This window comes from Mesoplodon densirostris, chromosome 2, assembly GCF_025265405.1.
Source record: "Mesoplodon densirostris isolate mMesDen1 chromosome 2, mMesDen1 primary haplotype, whole genome shotgun sequence".
NCBI classification, from domain to species: domain Eukaryota; kingdom Metazoa; phylum Chordata; class Mammalia; order Artiodactyla; family Ziphiidae; genus Mesoplodon; species Mesoplodon densirostris.
In genome coordinates, this window is record NC_082662.1 from 13,852,530 (window position 1) to 13,870,069 (window position 17,540).

Consider the following 17,540-nt stretch of genomic DNA (forward strand, 5'->3'; position numbering starts at 1 on the left):
TGGAGGAAAGTGTTGGAGGAAGGGGTGACTTTTATTTATGTGAAGTTACCATGTATGTTACTGGCAGCCCTGCCCGTTATTAATGCTCTCTTCCAACCACGGATCTGTGTCTTTTCTGCTTCCATAGACCTTAGTTCTTGAGCGAGTGCCAGCCTTAGTGGCCCGGAGATGCTGGCAAAGATGGGACAGGCCCTGGGGATGGGTCTGCCAGAGCCAGAACCCAGAAGGGGCCCCAGGTGTAGAGCATCCCCAGCTAACCGGGTCTCTTTCTTGCCTTGTCTCTTCTACAGGTGAACATGGTGGTCTTAGGAAAGTACCTGGGCATCCCCAAACCCTTCGGGCCCATCATCAACGGCTGCTGTTGCCTGGAGGAGAAGGTGCGGTCCCTGCTGGAGCCTCTGGGCCTCCACTGCACCTTCATCGATGACTACTTGTCCTACCACAAGCTGCTTGGAGAGGTCCACTGCGGCACCAACGTGCGCCGGAAGCCCTTTCCCTTCAAGTGGTGGCACATGGTGCCCTGAGCCTGCTCCCCACCCGTCATCCTCTCTCCCCACCTGCCAGGGAATCCCGCCAGGATAAGGAACCTCCACCGGGCTTCCATCCTCTTGGGGGAGCCTTGGACGCTTCCCCCTGTGTGCCTGCAAGTGTGCTGGTCACTGTGGGTACCAGGATACAGGGATGGACACCGCACATCCTCACCTCTGGCGTGGCCTACAGGGCCTGGGGCCTGGGGTGAGGGCCCTGGGTCTAGGCCACCGGTGGCTCTTGTAAGATCAGGAAGGGGGATTTGGGCCCCCTTTTTCCTTTTCCGGCTATCTTCTCCTTCAGGGGGCCCCCAGGCTGTGGTCTCCTAGCACTCCTCAGCCATATTTATATAGGCAAATAAGGACAGGAAAACTCAGCGTCTGATGGCCTGTTTCTTTTTTTTAAACATCTTTATTGGAGTATAATTGCTTTACTGTTTTAAAAAAGAAAAAGCAACAAACGCCCTTTAATACCTGACTCCCTCCTCAAGGGTGCTTGTTACCTGTTTGGAAAGCCTTTAGTTACGCGTGCTGGCTGCTTCCAGCTCACAAACGCTGAGAGGCCAAAGTGAGGTCCGAGGAGGGCACACGGAGGAAGGCTGGGCAGGAGGCGAGGAGGCCAGGATGGCAGAGGACGCTGAGGCACGGGGATAAAACCTGGGACCTGGCCTCTGTGCCCTAGGCCTCCCAGGCTTTAAATTTTGGACTCTGGGTGTGATGGGGTCTGGCTGTTCTAGATGCAGCAAGGAGAGGGGGCCCAGATGTTAGAAGAGGGTGGGGGGGTCATTAGGTTATCTTTGAGGGTGGGGTTTAATTTCCTTTAATAGTCTTTAATTATTCCCCTTCGTTCTGCCGGCAGTGGGAGTGAAGGCTCGCCCAGTCTCTCTCAGCAGCTCAGAGACCCTGCATGTAGCTTGGGTTTCACCTGTGAGTAAAGCCCCGTGGCAGGCCCGTGTCCCCTCCCACAGAAGGCAAGGCAGAGCTGCCATGGGAATTTAATAGCCTGGCCCCAGCTGAGGTCACCGGGACATGCACAGGCAAGCTGGCTTGGCCGGAGCAGGGTGAGAGGTGGCCCCTGCCCCAGACAAGCATGGGCAGGAGGGAACCAGCCGGCCTTCTTCTCCCACAGCCTCTGGGCCTCTACTGTCTGGGTTTTCTCCCTGGCTCTCGGTGAGATTTAGATTGAGCCATCTGCCCTTAAACTCTTTTAGCTGTGCAACACTTAGCCATCAGAGGCTACCACGGAGACCCAGCATGTGAAACTGATGAAAACAGAACTGCTCTGGTTTAAGGTGGCGAGGGTGGTGTACGAGGATCCTCCCCTTCCAGAAGGTTCCGTGGAACCCCGTTTGCAAGCCCCTGGTCTAGCCTGTGCACTTTCTGCTCATAATCATGATGCCCCTTAGACTGAGCCAAGAGGAGAAGGAATCTCTTCGTCGGCCAAGGGTGTGCAGCCGGGGTTCCCCAGGGAAAGCACTGCGGGTGGGAGGGGAGTGGGCATTGCAGAGAGACGGGGGTGGTGGCACTGAATGCAGGGAGTGGCATTGAGTGCGGGGAGCTCTGGAATTGCTGTTGGGCTGTTTGTGTGGGGGGGTGTTGCTGATGTTCCCTGTGAGAATGTTCCAGGTGAATGGTCGCCTCCTTTCTGATTAATAAAAATGTCAACATGCATTTCTTCAAGTGGCTGCCTCCTTAGCTTCTGTTCGTTGGGCCGTGGGGAGGAGGGGAGGGAAGGCGGGGGAGAGGTGCTCTCAGTTCCACCCACTATGCTACCAGCTCCTTGGCTCAACTTCCACTGGCCATGGGCAGCTCCTACCCAGCTGGGAGAGCCCCCAGGGCCAGTGCCAGGCAGGCAGGCTGACGCAGCAGGATGGCTGGCACACGGCCATTGCCGTGAGGCTGCCTGCCCTGCTGAGATGGCTATCGGGGGAGGGTGGGTCCTATCTCTTCATCCCTCTCCCTTCCCTGGGCTATCTCCTCCATCTCTCAGAGGGCAAGCAGGCTGGGCCCTATTGGCAGAGTGGGAGAGTCCCCAGCAGGACTGGTGCCCAGAGCCACAGGCCAATATAATTCCCTTGCATTCCTGCCTCTAAAGCTACTAAGCTACCCAGCCTCAGTGGTCGGATTTCAGGGACCCGGAATGATCACCCCTCTCATCCTACATACTTGGTGCTGCCTCAGAGTGCTTCCCTGACACTCACTCCTCACTCATTCACTTTACTTTAGATTGGTTGTGGACTAAGGGGCAAAAAGTCGCTGCCCATCAGTCATGGACACTTTAGTCTGAATGAATCACCCATCTCTTTCTAAAAGCTGGCAGGTAGTAATTGGGGAGAAGTGAAAGCATGAGTCTCCCTCCAAAGGGAGATCCAGGGCTCTGAGCTGGAGGCTATCCTGTCGCCATCACAGTGGGCCAGTGCCCAGAGGAATGCGTCTGCTTCTGTATCTGTTCCCCAGCTGTGCCCACAAACAGGCTATGGAGCCTGCCTGGGGCTTCCTCCTGAACTCTGACTCTTACCCAGAGCTGAGTCAGCCCCCGAGCCCGTTTTACAGCCAAAAAAGTGAAGGTGTCCCTGGACCCAGCAGCCCAGCAGCTCTCCTTGAGAAGAACATCCTTACCAGAACCTGGGATATAGGGGTGCCCATCTTAGAGTCTTGCTGAGATCCTTGAATTGGTGTGAATGCACTAGCCAGGGACTCTGGGGGAGCAGATCTTGGTCCTCACCCTGCCTCAGATTGTCAGCATCACCAGGGAAGAGGGAGGAAACCTCTATTCAGCACCTTCTGAGCCTTTGCTGGACAGGGTGTGTCCCACCATTATCTCTGCCAGGGCTGGTGAGTAGCCACATTTTCTACGGATGAGGACACCAAGGTTGCAAGAGAGGGGACATAACCCCCAAGGCCACACAGCCAGTGCCTGGTGGCGTCTGTGTCCAAACCCGAGACTCCTCTCCCCAGAGCCCTCACTCTTTCTGTTTCAGGTGACCGAATGCCCCTCTGGGCTCAGTTTCCCCACCTAACGAGTGAGCCTTCCTACTCTGACATTCTAAGCTCCTCCTGACCAGAGAGGGTTTTCACCCTTATCACTAACCCCTTCCAGAGGCTTTTGGCATCTAACAGTAATAACAATAACAACAGCATCCCTAATAAAATAATACTGAGCTCCACACTAGAGCTCTACCCACGTGTTCCCCTTTAACCCTCATAACAACCATTTTTCAGATGCCAAAAGTGAGGCACAGAGCAATTAAGTGACTTGCCCCTGGTCACCCAGTCAGGATGTAATTGAAGCAGGGCTGAAATCCAGTCCTGCCTGCAAAATCCATGCTCTTAAGAAAGAAGTTGGTGCTCCTCAAAGTGCTTCAAAATGCTCTAGGGGTGCTTGTAAAAAAAAAAAAAAAAGACTCCAGACGCCAGGCTGCTTATCAAATTGGAGGCTGGGCCTGGGAATCTGCGTTTTCATTAGTTCCTCCATCAGGATAGAGAAACTCCCCACTAAAGCCATGATCTCTGAAAATGTAGAAAAAGGGGTGAAGAGGCTGAGTGTGGAAAGCAAGGAAGGTCCCCTGATCCATACTCTGCATCTCTGCATGCCCCCCAGGGTCCTGGTGCCTTGGCAAGGTACTCATTGCTCCCCTGATCCATACCCTGCATCTCTGCATGCCCCCCAAGGTCCTGGTGCCTTGGCGAGGTACTTACTTGCTCCCCTTAAAGTGAGAAATTAACTCCCTCTGCGCGTAGGTGGGAGCAACAGGTTCCTATGCAAATATTGGGTTCCTTCCAGCCAATCCTGAGCTCTTGGCTCTGGGAAGGGGCTGGGCTTCCAGGACTGGAGCCAATGAATTAGCCTCTTGGGCTGGTAGGGAAAGGCCAAGGGCTTTTATTTATTTATTTGTATTTATTTATTTTTTAACATCTTTATTGGAGTATAATTGCTTTACAATGGTGTGTTAGTTTCTGCTTTATAACAAAGGCTTTTAAACCACATGCCAGGGGTTTTGTGGCCCAAGCCCAGCCCAAGGCTAGAACGTCTCTGCAGAGGATCGTGCGAGTGTCCCTGGAGCACCTCACCAGCACCGTGTGTGTGGCTGGTGTGGAGACCCTCGTGGACATTTATGGGTAAGAGCCAGAAGACTGGGGGTTTGCAGGCCCCTGGTGCTGACCCCTTGGGCTCTCCCTGCGAGCTGTGTGGGGCTTCCTCAAGGCTCAGGCCTGACTTGGCTGCCCTCTCCTGAGCCTTGGCCTTGGCATAGCTGCCAATCATGGAAGCTTGGGTCCTCGTCTTTCTCAACCAGGCTTCTTATAGAGCCCCAGCTAGGGGGTGTTAAGTGTGGGAGACTGAATGGGGGTAGAGAGGCTTCTACTCACTAGATGCCGGTAGCACACCCCCAACTTATGACAACCAAAAACATCTCTGGATGTTGCCAAGTGTGCCCTGGAGGGAAAATCACCCCTAGCTGAGAACCAGTGTCTCAGACTAAGATTTTAAAAATCTGGCTTCCCTGATGGCGCAGTGGTTGAGAATCTGCCTGCCAATGCAGGGTACACGGGTTCGAGCCCTGGTCTGGGAAGATCCCACATGCCGCAGAGCAACTAGGCCCATGAGCCACAACTACTGAGCCTGCGTGTCTGGAGCCTGTGCTCCGCAACAAGAGAGACCCACGTACCGCGATGAAGAGTGGACCCCGCTTGCCACAACTAGAGAAAGCCCTCGCACAGAAACGAAGACCCAACACCGCCAAAAATAAAATTAATTAATTAATTAATTTTAAAAAAATTGGAGTGAACTTAGAAGCAGAGATGGGGTTTGTCCCAGGGCATTAGATGACAGGGGGTGAGGAGCTGGTCATGGGAGGGAACCAAGTCTGGAGCAAGCCCTCCAAGCTAGTAGGAGGAGCTAAAGCCCAGTTGAGGGTGGGTGGGCAGTGAGGAGTGGGAAGGGGATTCAGATGATCCTGAAGCAGGGGGCAGCCACAGAGGGGTGATGAGGGAGGAGGTGTACCCGTGCCGGCTGGCACCACCGCCTCCTCCAGGGCTGTGTGCCCATGGCTGCATCGTGCCCTGGCTTCCTCACGCCCATGGGGCAGATGTGTCTCTAGTTTGACCTGCCCCAGGAGGCCCGGGGCTGGCTCCTTCCCTGCAGACCTTCCTAGAGGATGGAGGAAGGATTGGGGCCATGAGAGGCTAAGGCAGCAGTATCTTGGGCTGTTGTGGGTAGATGGGCCACTTTGGGGTTTGCAAAGGAGCTGTGGGTGGGACAGTCACAGGGTGGGGGATGGAGCCTCTGGCACCCTCACACGGGCGACTCTCGGGCCTCCAATGTACCAGACCACACTGGGGATGGGGGAGAGCTCCTAGTTTGTTCTTTCACACATTCATCAAGTATTTCAAGTATTTTTGGGGGGGTCTAGTGCGTGCCAGGCATGGGGCCACAATGGTGAACAAGCAGGTGTGGTCCCTGCCCTCTGAGAACCCTATCCTGCAGTTCTAGCAGAGGCTGGACCGCCTTGCAGGGGTGCTGTGGAAAAGATTCCTGTCTTGCAAGGGGAGGGGGACTGAACTAATTCTAAAGTCCCTTCCGGCTGGGAGATACAGTGATTTAGTAATCCTTTGTGCTCAGACTGTGGGCCAACAAGAGAAAGGGCACTGGGCGTGGTGGCTCAGTCTTGGCTCTGTGACCTAGCAGCTGTCTGACCTTGGGAAAGTCACTTAACCTCTCCAGTTGCTCTTTCTTTGTCTATAGAATGAAGGTCATCATAATATCAACAATGATACTTAGAGGCTGCTCCATACCAGTCACTCCCCTAAAGGCTTAACATATGTTAACTAATGCTCACAACCATTCTGTGAGATGGGTACTGTCTTCATCCCCATTGCAGAGATGAGGAAACTGAGACACATAGAAGCTAAGTCACTTGCCCCATGTCACACAACCAGTGAGGAGAGGCAGAGCCAGGATGCAGCCCCAGCACTCTGGCCTTCACTTCAAAGGGCTCTTGGGACGATTGAATGAGATTGTGCATGTAGCGCACGTAGGCGAAGGCTGGCATGTGAACATTCAATTATGGTAACTGCTACCATTATAACCACCATCATCATCATTTTTTTTGCGGTACACAGGCCTTTCGCTGTTGTGGCCTCTCCCGTTGCGGAGCACAGGCTCTGGACGCGCAGGCTCAGCGGCCATGGCTCACGGGCCCAGCCGCTCCGCAGCATGTGGGATCTTCCCAGACCGGGGCACGAACCCGTGTCCCCTGCATCCGCAGGCGGACTCTCAACCACTGCGCCACCAGGGAAGCCCCATCATCATTTTTAGTATCCTTCCTGGCTCTCTAGACAGCCTCAAGCGTCCCCAAAACTGCCATACACAAGATGGCTGGGGAGGGCTTCCCTGGTGGCGCAGTGGTTGAGAGTCCGCCTGCCGATGCAGGGGACACTGGTTCGTGCCCCGGTCCAGGAAGATCCCACATGCCACGGAGCGGCTGGGCCCGTGAGCCATGGCCGCTGGGCCTGCACGTCCGGAGCCTGTGCTCCACAATGGGAGAGGCCACAACAGTGAGAGGCCCACGTACCGCAAAAAAAAAAAAAAAAAAAAAAAAAGATGGCTGGGGAACAAACTCTGAGCCATACTGGGAGAAGGAGGAAATGAGAAAAGAGAAATCAACACAGGCTGAGCAGTCAGGGCAGGCTTCCTGGAGAAAGGGCACCAACCAGAGCCTTGCAGGATGAGCAAGACCACTGGGGCTCTCTAATCACTAGTGGATTAAGCCCTGTCTTCCTTCCTTCCATTGAGTTGGAGATGGCCCAGACTTGGTAAGGGGGTTTTGCTTTCCTGAATAGGGATTCTTAGGGAGGAGGGTAAGGAAGGGTAATACACACGGGTAATACACAGGTGTGCTGAGCCACGCACTGGAGGTGCAGCCAGGCTTGAGAACCGCTGCCCTAGCTGGAAGGGCAAACAGCTCACCCCTTGCTCAGCAGAGGCGGTCTAATAGAAAGAAAAGGCTTGGGGCACCGGGGGCCAGGAACCCTGAGTTTTGGCCCTATTTCTTTCACCCTTTGCTAGGTCATCTTGAGTAACTTTCTGCTCCTTCCTGGGCCTCAGTTTCCCCATATGTACTCTGAGGAGGTTGGCGTAGAAGAGTGGATTTCCAGCTCTGCTCATGGAGGCCTCTGAGCCTCTTCCCTGATTTGACAAAGCACCTCCCCTTCTGTCTCTACCAGATTTTGTTTGATGTAAAGCTCCAACCTGCCTGTGCAGAGAGCTGGGCTCTGGGAGGTGGACGCATCTTTAACTCTCTTAACTATTTGGACTTTGTAAGAAGTGTTTGTGTGACTGTCATTTTCCAGGGGCAGGAAGACGTAGAATTAAGGAAGGGCAGTGACTTCCTGAATTGTGTTCTGTTGGTGAGGCCAGTGCAGTCGGGGCTCTGGGAGCCTCACTGAAGAGGGAGGGGCAGCTGGTACCCAGAGCCTGAGCTGTGTGGGCCTTGGTCTCCTTGGCTCCTATGGGCCAACTTGCTGGGGACCTTGGTGGTCATCTTGTCAACTTTCCTGTTTTCAGCCACAAAGACCTTTGCTGTCAATTTCCCGGCTCTGAAATGTCTGATTTTGTTTTCCCAGAGGTGGAGGCCCTGAGCCCTTGAAGGGAGAGAGTGGGTTTCTGTTTGCAAGGGAGTGGGGACAGAGCTGGCTGTGAGTCCTGGCTCTGTCACTCACCAGCTGTGTGACTCTGAGCAAGTTACCTGTCATCTCTGGGCCTCAGTTTTCTTATCTGTAAAGTGGGGGAAGTAGTACTGACGTCCTATGACTAGGAGAGCCGTCTTCATCACCCTTGTCGCCACCATCATCCTCACCATTGAAGGGGTGGCACGACTCTAAAGGAAGACCTGACCTGTCTTGATTTCCAGGAGGGCATGAGCTCACATTGAGTCACTCCCACACTCCTGCAGGACTAGGGATCACTGTTTCTGAGACAGTCCATCCTTAGCCATGGTCCTCAGACTTCACTGGGCACCAGTGTGGTTTAAAATGCAGGTTCCTGAGTTCTGACTGCAGAACTTATGGTTCTGGAATCTGCATTTTCAACAGCTAGATCTGAAGTTGACCACTGTGAGGGTGACCAGCTGTCCCAGTTTGCCCAAGACTTTCTAGGTTTTAGCATGGAATGTCCTGTACCCCAGGAAATGCCTCAGTCCCTGGCAAACCAGAATTGTTGGTCATTCCATCATGTTTTCCCCACTGTGCACCAGCTCCTAGGCTGGCTGTACCACTGGATCATTTGGGCCCTTAGGCTGGCTAGAAGGGCTCAGGGCTGGGGAGGGTCTTGGACTGTCCTACTCATTGGGAGAGGACGAGGCCCCCCAGCCACAAGTGCCCCCAGGACTGGGCTGGGGATGCTGTCTAGAGCAGCATGCTGCACTCGGGGTGGCCTGGCTGGAGGAAGAACTTCATCCACGTGAGCCTCTGGCCGCTTTCCCTGTCCTCCAGGAAATGGGGAATCCAGATCCTCCTGTACCTGATGCAGGCTGTCCTCCTAGAAGCCTCCCCTTTGATCTTCCTAACTCACGGCTGCATGATGGAGCATGAGCACTAGACTGGGAGTCTAGGGCTCTGTCTTCTAGTCTCTCCTCTTCTGGGCCTCAGTTTCCCCAGCAGTGAAATGAGGGCATGAGTTCAGGTGCCTCCAAATTTTACTCATCCCCAGTGTTTACTCACACTCCTTTCGTCTTCTCATCACCCCACTTTATAGGTGTAGACACTGAGGCACAGGGAGGCCAAGTCACTCCCTCAAGGTCACACAGCTAGTGAGTGGTGGGGCTGGGATTTGAACCCAGGCTTCCTGCCCCCGGAGTCCACAGGCTTAACCACCTCGCCACGGTTCCACTGTGTTGTCTCTCCTGATCAGGAACCATCGCTGGCTTCCCATTACATAGGGGTGAAATGAAAATGAGCTCGTTGCAGCCTGAGTTTGCCCTTGACCTCCTAAGGCTCTGCAGTGGAAACCCCTTCCCCTTAGATGTGTCTCTTCCTTGTCCTCGGTTTACCTGCCTTCCTCCAGGAAGCCTTCCCCAGACACCCCAGTACACCCTCTCCAGCTGCTCCCATCCACCCATTTCCTGTGCCCTAATTTACCCTAGTAACCCCTTCCCCAGTCCTGGGCCGGTGGTTTTCCAAGACTTCCCCACCTATTATCACGCTTGAGCCTCACAACTGCCTGTGAGGTTGGCCCAGTAGGTGTCATTATCCCACTTTACAGGTGAGGTAACAGGCCCGGGGAGGCTAGGTGATTTGTTCAAGGTCACCTGGCTGATGGGCATCCCAGCCCAGTCTAGAATCTGACTCTTGACCTTGGTCCTGGCACTACCAAGCTCTCAGCTTCTTTTGGCCCCTCCTGGGCAGGGGCACTTCTATCTTCATCAGGGGTCCCCTGTGCCTCACACAAGGCCTGGGCCAGGGAGGTGCAGGGGAGCTGGGCTGAGATACCCCAAACCAGAGGCTGGGGCCTGGGAACTGGGCAGGCTTCGTACCAGGAGGACCATCCAAGACGCTCCGCTCTAGCTTGTGTTTGTGGGGAGGATGCTGGGGGCCCTTCGTACCCGGGTCTATCTCCATGAGTCTCTGTCTCTCGGTCTCTCCATATCTTTTCATGTCCCTTTATCGCCGTCTCTGTGTCCCCATGTCTCTCTATCCAGATTCTCACACACCCAGGGCATAATAGGACAGAGCCCTGGAAATTACAGCTTCGGGAGTAGGGTTGCCAGATAAAATCCAGGATGCCTAGTTAAATTTGAAATCCAGATGAACAATGAATACTTTTTTAGTGTAACTATGTCCCAGATATTTCATGGGACATACTTATACTAAAACAATTGTTTGTTGTTTATCTGAAATTCAAGTCCGACTGAGTGTTCCGTATTTTATTAAATCTGGCAGCCCTGCTTGGAAGGAGACACAGGTGTGTCAGCCCCTCCCACCTGGTGAAGACACCTGGTAGGGCCAAGCACTGGAGTGGGGCCCGCCTGGTGGAGTACAGTTAGGCTTCATTTATTTCTCTTTTTTTTAAAGGAAAGGCATGTTGAGAAGTGTCAGACTCATGCTGGCAGAGGAGTGAAGAGGGTGCTTTGGAGGAGGTCTGCTTTCTTCCACGTGGAGGCAGGGAAGGGAAAGGGCCTGGGTAGTGGTTGTGGCCAGCTGTGCAAGCTTGGGGAAGCCTCTTGCCCATCCTGAGTCTCAGTTTCCCCATGTTAAGTGGGAGTAATGATCCCCTCCTCCTGGGGCTGTGCTGAGGATTAGATGAGCTGATATTCGGAAAGTCTTAGCCAAGCCTGCCATGGTAAGTGTTCAGGGGATGGGAGCCCTGGGGGTTATGATTACTGTTATTATTACTCTTGGGTAAGAATGTGGACTCAGGAGCCAGAAGGCCTGGGTTTGGACCCCAGTCCTGCCACTAACTAGCTCCATGACCTTGGACAGTTTACCTTAACCTCAGTTTCCCACCTGTAAAATGGGAGACAATAATAGTCGCTACCTCCTGGGGTTTTGAGTGGATTACATGACATAAGGCACATAAAGAAACTCAAATAGGGCCGGCACCTAGCAAGGGCTCCACCAAAGTCAGCTACTGTTATCCCCCAGCTGGATGTGTGTGCTGCTTCCTCCAGGAAGCCTTCCGGTTCCTCTGGCCCACAGTGGTCTCTCCCTACATGGGATCCCACTGACCCCTGACCCCATCACCCTGAATCCCATCTGGCTGCCCTGGGCAGTGCTGTCCTCAGCTCCCTAGCCAGACTGAAGGCTCGGGGGCAGTGGGTGTATCTTCCTCAGCCCAGCAGTGCCAACATGCACAGTAGGCACCCCACAGACAATCAGAGGATGAACAGACTGATTTCAAACAGGACACCCAGACTAGCTGGAGTCGGGGAAATGAGGTCCCAGGGCCACAGAACAGCATGGAATTTTTAACCCTACAATTAATGCCTGGAGAACTCACAAGGGAAATGTTAATGAACACAGAACCTTAGAATGTGAGAATGTTTATCTGTGTGTAAGGTCCAGGCTTGACTTCCAGGAGCTTGCTGTGAGAATCTGAGAGTCCTGGGGTAGTCAGGGAAGGCTTCCTGGAAGCAAGAGTTTGAGCCAGAGCTCAAGCATCTGAACAAGGGCTGCCCTCTAGCACTTCCCATGGCTCCCTGTTCTTCCCAGGTCAGTACCTGAGGGAACAGAGATGTTTGAGGTCTACGGAACCCCCGGTGTGGACATCTACATCTCTCCTGGAGTGGAGAGGGACCGGGAACGTGCAGACACCAGGCGGTGGTGCTTTGATGCGGGGTTGCAGATCATCGTGGTCATGAACTCTCCCAGCAACGACCTCAATGACAGTCACGTAAGCAGGTCCCTTGGTCTGAGGGAGTGATGGGGAGGCAGTGATCTCACTCCACAAGGGCCCAGCGCCCTCTCTTTATCCAGAGTGCAGGGTAGCACAGTGGGTAAGCGCCTGGCCCTGGAGCCAGCCAGCTCTGCAACTTACAAACACAAACTGTGAGTCTGCTGGGGAGTCACATCACCGCTCTGGGCCTCAGTTCCCCCAACTGTAAAATGGGAATAATCATAGCACCTTCCGCCTAGTGTTGAACAGGAGCCAGCCTTTGCTCCTTCTCTTGCTTCCCAGGACCCCTTGTGAAGGGAGGAGTTGTCCTAGTTCTTCTGTGTTGGGCCTCAGTTTCCCCATCTGTAGGCTGAGGGTTGACTCATGGTCTCTGATACTCTGAATGAGGGAGAGAAAGCAGAGGTGGGGGAGGGAAGCCGCTGCCTGGGGAGACCCCTTTCCCCAGGGGCCTCACCTTCCCCTAACCCACTCTCTTCCCGACCCCCATTCACTTCTCACAGGCCGGATGCCTCCCCTTCCTCTCCTCTCTCTGCCCATTAAGTTTGAGTTTAACAAGACCCAGCTGGAGGCAGTGTTCTGGCCCCAGGGCAGGGGGGGATTTAAAAAGTGGTAGAAGTCAGGTGTCCCTTGACACAGGGCACAGGGGACGCCCCCTAAAGGGGTGATGGGAACCAGGCCTTGTCGTGTGGGTGGCAGGTCCCCACTCCATGTAGGGAGCGATACTTTGGGAAACTGGCCTTTTAAGGAGCACTGACCATGCGCCTAGCCTGGGGCGGCCGTGACCTCCTCCAGCCCCAGCAGCAGCCCTGAGAGGCAGGGTCTGATCCCCATTTCACAGGTGGGGCCACCAAGGTTCACAGTGACTGTCCTGGAGCCACACAGCTGATCAGTGGGAAGGCTAGAATTCAGGCGTCAGAGCTGCCCGACACCCAGGGATGGGCTCCCTCCATCACCCCCACATCTTTACCATCCATGTGTCTGAATTATCCTATCCAGGGAGTTCCGTGAGGCAGGTGGGGCAGGACTCAATGAACCCATTTTACAGACAAGGAAACAGACCAAGAAGGGGCGTGGCTTACCTGAAGTCACATGATTAGTAAGTAGCAGAGTTGGTGAGAGTCAGGACAGAGGCCCCCGGAGCAGGGCAAGAGGACCAGCCATCCCGTGAGGGGCCACTCCTGGGTGTCCTGCACTGAGCCAGAGGCTGTGTGGATACCTCACCATTCTGAGCTCCCTGGCACCGAGGACCGCAGGGACTGAGGAGGGTCATCAGAGTGTCCCCTACTTCCCCTCCCCCCCTTTGCCCGGGATCCAGGTAATTTTATGCCTGAGGTGAGCATCATTGCTGGGGCTTGACACATGGGGATCAGTAACTGCAGGATTTAGGGACTCCCAGGACGGAGGGGTGAGGGGTCTCCATAAAATCCTGAACCTTCTGGCTGAGTTGAGAACATCAGAACCAAAAAGGGAAGGTCCAAGTGGAGGGCGGTGGGTCAAAGGGGTTTGATACATCAGCCTGGAATTGCTTTATCATCATCACCATCTTCAGCCTCACCTTTGACAGTTGCTGGGTGTGTGCTGTGAGCACTGTGTCAAGAATGTCACGTGCTTTCCTTTTTTAATCCTCATAGCCTATAATCAGTCCTATGGAACTATTATTATCCCCATTCTACAGCTGAGCAAATTGAGGCCCAGACAGGACAGTAACTTTTCCCAGGATATTCTCGCATGGTGGATCCAGAATCTGAGCCCAGGACATCTGACTCCAGAGCTCTGCACTGACTCTTACATCATAGCCCCTGCCCTCTAATAACAATAGCTGGTATTTCTTGGGTATTTCCTATAAGGTTAGTCTTTTACATGGATCGTTTCAAATCTGCACTACAATCCTCTGAGGTAGGGACCTATATAAAGCCCATTTTGCAGATGAGGAAACTGAGGTAGCTCAGAAAGGTGAAGGGCCTCGGCCAAGGTCACAGAACCCAGAGGTGCTGGGCTCAAGTCTAGGCCTGTCTGAATCCCAGAGTTAAGAGAGTGTCCCTAAAGCCTGCCCAGTCCAAACTCCTCATTTTAGGAATGGTGAAACTGAGATCAAAAGGGGAGCAGGGGCTTGCCAAAAGCACACAGTAGTCATTGGCAGCACCGGGACACATGTCTCCATGGAATCCCTCACAAATTGTTCCCATTTTAAAGATAGGCCAACTGAGGCATGGAAAAATAAATGGCACAGAGAAGGCTAAAGGAAGAGCTGGGTTGGTAAACTCAACTTTAGTGCACAGAGTTTCCTGGGAACTCCTCCCCTCCTTGCCAGATCCCCCAAGACCTGTGTTTTGGGGCAGGGCTCTTGGCTTCAGCCAACTTGACCTTGGGGCCCATCTCTCTACAGGTTCAGATTTCCTACCATTCCGGCCAAGAGCCTCTGGCCTAGCGGTGCTCTACCTCACCTGTGTGGGTAAGTCCGGGGCCTCAGCCAACGGCAGTGTGAAATTGGTGCGGGGTTAAATATAGACCAACGGAACAAATAGAGAACCAGACACAGACCCATGCTCATGTGATTATCATGTGACACTCAATGAACTTGGAGCCCTACTGCACACCATACTCCAAAATAAATTTCAGATGGGTTAAAAATCTCAAGGTGAAAGTCAGAATTTTAAAGCTTTTAGAAGAGAATATCTTTTCAACTTCAAAGCAGTCAGAAGTTTTCTTTAACAAGGCAAAACAAAAGCACAGGACTTTAGGGGCAAGATTGATAAATTAGACTGTATTAAAATTGAAAACTTCTGTACAATGGAGGACAAGTACAAAGCCAGACTATGGAGAAGAGCTCTGCAATGCATATAGCTGACTCAGTGCTTATAGGTAATGGAGAATGCCAATCAATAAGAAAGAAAAACCAAACAATAGAAATAGGCAAAACAACAACAACAATAACAGCAAAAAACAAAAAAGAAAACCCCAGCAAATCACAGATGAGAAAAGCCCCAATCATCAGAACTCAAATGAAAAGATACTTATCTTAGCAGATACTTATCTGCGAAGGATGTGGAACTGGAAACTCCTTCTACCGGGAGTGGGGTTTGCGTTGGTACAAGCACTTGGAGAACAAGAAAGTTAGCAAGAAAGTTGAAAATGCTTTGTCTGCAGGAGGCGGTTTTAGAAGCAGAACTGCTGAGTTACAGGGAAGGTACATTTAAATTGTGATAGATATTGCCAAATGGCTCTTCGAAAAGACCGTACCACGTTATACACCTGCCAACAGCAGGGAGTATGGGAGTGCCTTGCCGACACTGTACATTACCAGCCTTTTCCGTTTTTGGCCATTCTGAGAGGTCGCTGTCTCATTGTTGCTTTACTTCGCCTCCCTTTAGTTAGGACTGAGGTTGGGGACCTCCCCGCCTCCTCTCCCTGAGCACACACCCACCCTTTTCTTTGGAAAATACGCATACAGCAAAGTACATATGTATGTATGTGTGTGTGAGAGTATGGGTGTGAGTACACACACATTAAGGAATAGTTGCAAAGCAAACACCTGAGCAACCATTACCCAGGTTAAGAAATAGAACAAGGAACATGGCCAACACCCCAAAGTGCCCCCCGCCACTGAGCCCCTCTCTGATCAAAGCTCCCTCCTTCCCTTAGAGGTAACCACTACCTTGTGGTAAGTATTTCCTTGCTTTTCTTTATGGTTTTTTTTTTTTTTTTTTTTTTTTTGCGGTACGCGGGCCTCTCACTGCTGTGGCCTCCGGATGCGCAGGCTCAGCGGCCATGGCTCACGGGCCCAGCCGCTCCGCGGCATGTGGGATCTTCCCGGACCAGGGCACGAACACATGTCCCCTGCATCGGCAGGCGGACTCTCAACCACTGCGCCACCAGGGAAGCCCTTCTTTATGGTTTTATCATCTGAACAGGCACACCCAAATAATATAGTCTATTTTTGCCTATCTTTGAATTCTCTCTGGATGGAATCATACTGTACGTGTCCTTTGGAGTTGGGCTTGTTTTGCCCCATGTTAGGTTTGTGAGCTTCATGCACTTATTGCATGGTGGGTGGGTGTTTTTTCACATGTTTAAAAATCATTTCAAATTCTCTCTCTCTCTCTCCCTTGAAGGTTTCATTTGTATTGTAAAATCTCCCCCACTTTCTAGGGAGAAAGGTTAAGACAGTGGGATGGAGGCTGGGATTTAGGGAAAAGCTGAGGCTCAGAGAAGCCACATAGCCTGTAGGTGCCAGAGCCTAGATTCACATCCATGACTATCTAACACCGAAGTCCAGGCTCACTGCCCCATCCCAAGGAGACAAGGCAGCTTCATACAGACCAAGAATGTCCAGGGCAACCCGGGCACAGTGCAGGGTGTGCCCCAGACAGCGAGGGCTGTAGAGATGCAGGAGAGGGAGAGTTCAGGGAAGGCTTCCTGGAGGGGGCAGCATTTGACCTGGGTCTTTGCTCTGACCCTGCTTCCTCTCCAAGGCCTCTTTCCCCAGCCCAGGGAGGGAGGCTCCAGATGCTCCCACCTCTGGGCAGTGTCTCCTTGGAAATGACTTCCATTTGCCAGATGGGCCAAGACCGAGGCTAAAATGTGGAGGCCATAGGCCTGTGCTGGGCCCCTGGAAACACTGTCGTGACTTACCTTCTTCCCTCTCCTTGCAGATATCACCCTGGATTGTGACCTGAACTGTGAAGGCAGACAGGATAGGGGCTTTGTGGACAAGGTAGTGAAGGCAGACAGGATAGGGGCTTTGTGGACAAGGTAGGCTATCTCTGGGCCCAGAAAGGGGCATGGAGTTTGGAGCTGCTCTAGGCTGGGTTAAGAGGAGGGAGACCATTATAGGTACCCCCCTGCCTCCCAGCTGATGTCAAGGCCAGTGGAGCCAGATAGGAACCAGGCGTGGCTGGGGATCTTCTGGGAGAAAAATCATCACCAAGAGTTTTCAAGCACACATGTGCCCAGCCCTGGGCTAGGCCTTCCTTTCTGGGGAAAAGTCCTTCTGGATTTTCAATCTAGGTTGAGGGTCGGCAAACTTTTTCTGTAAGAGCAAGATAGTAAATATTTTAGGCTTTGTGAGTCATTCTGTCTCTCTTGCAATTACTTGATTCTGCCATTGTAGGATGAAAGAGATAGTCAGTACAGGAACAAATGGATGTGACAGTGTTCCAATAAAACTTTATTTAAAAAAACAGGTAGTGGGCCAGATTTGGCCCATGGGCAGTAGTATGCTGACCCCCTAATCTAGGTGAAGAGGGAAATCTACCAAGGCTGAAACTATAAAAGAACTTTGGGCTGAATTGTGGTGGCGCTTAATGCATTGGGAGTTCAGAGAAGGGCAAGGTGGGCTTTGTGAGCAAGAAAGACTTCCCTTGAAGTCCACCCGCGCTGGGCTCCAAAGTGCTGCAAGAGGGAGGGCATTTCAGGTGGAGGGAACAGCAGGAGCTAAGGCCTGGAGGAAGGAATGGATCTTATCAGGAAGTTGCCTCTTGGAAAGAGGATGTTGGCTGGAGACATAACACAGGCAGCCATGAGAGACAGCTGTGTCATTTGAACTTGATGGCGTGGGCAGTAGGGAGCTATTGCCGTTTCTTGAGCAGGAGTGGACCTATCATCACAGGGCAGGGTGAAGAGGA

At 52.8% G+C, this 17,540-nt stretch overlaps 2 protein-coding genes across 2 annotated transcripts in view; both read left to right on the forward strand.

Annotated features, from left to right (window-relative positions):
- Positions 1-524, forward strand: part of LOC132477718 (protein-arginine deiminase type-1-like) — a 32,387-nt gene extending 31,863 nt beyond the window's left edge. Inside the window, exon 16 of the mRNA XM_060080223.1 lies at positions 291-524. Coding sequence (XP_059936206.1) covers positions 291-524 — 234 coding nt within the window. The remainder of the gene's footprint in view (positions 1-290) is intronic.
- A 3,506-nt stretch (positions 525-4,030) lies between these two features.
- The window catches only part of LOC132502533 (protein-arginine deiminase type-3-like), a 30,079-nt gene continuing 16,569 nt past the window's right edge, over positions 4,031-17,540 (forward strand). The window contains 6 exon segments of the mRNA XM_060118398.1: positions 4,031-4,148; positions 4,538-4,646; positions 11,733-11,913; positions 14,303-14,339; positions 14,342-14,368; positions 16,569-16,630. Of these exon segments, the coding sequence (XP_059974381.1) occupies positions 4,031-4,148; positions 4,538-4,646; positions 11,733-11,913; positions 14,303-14,339; positions 14,342-14,368; positions 16,569-16,630 (534 nt within the window).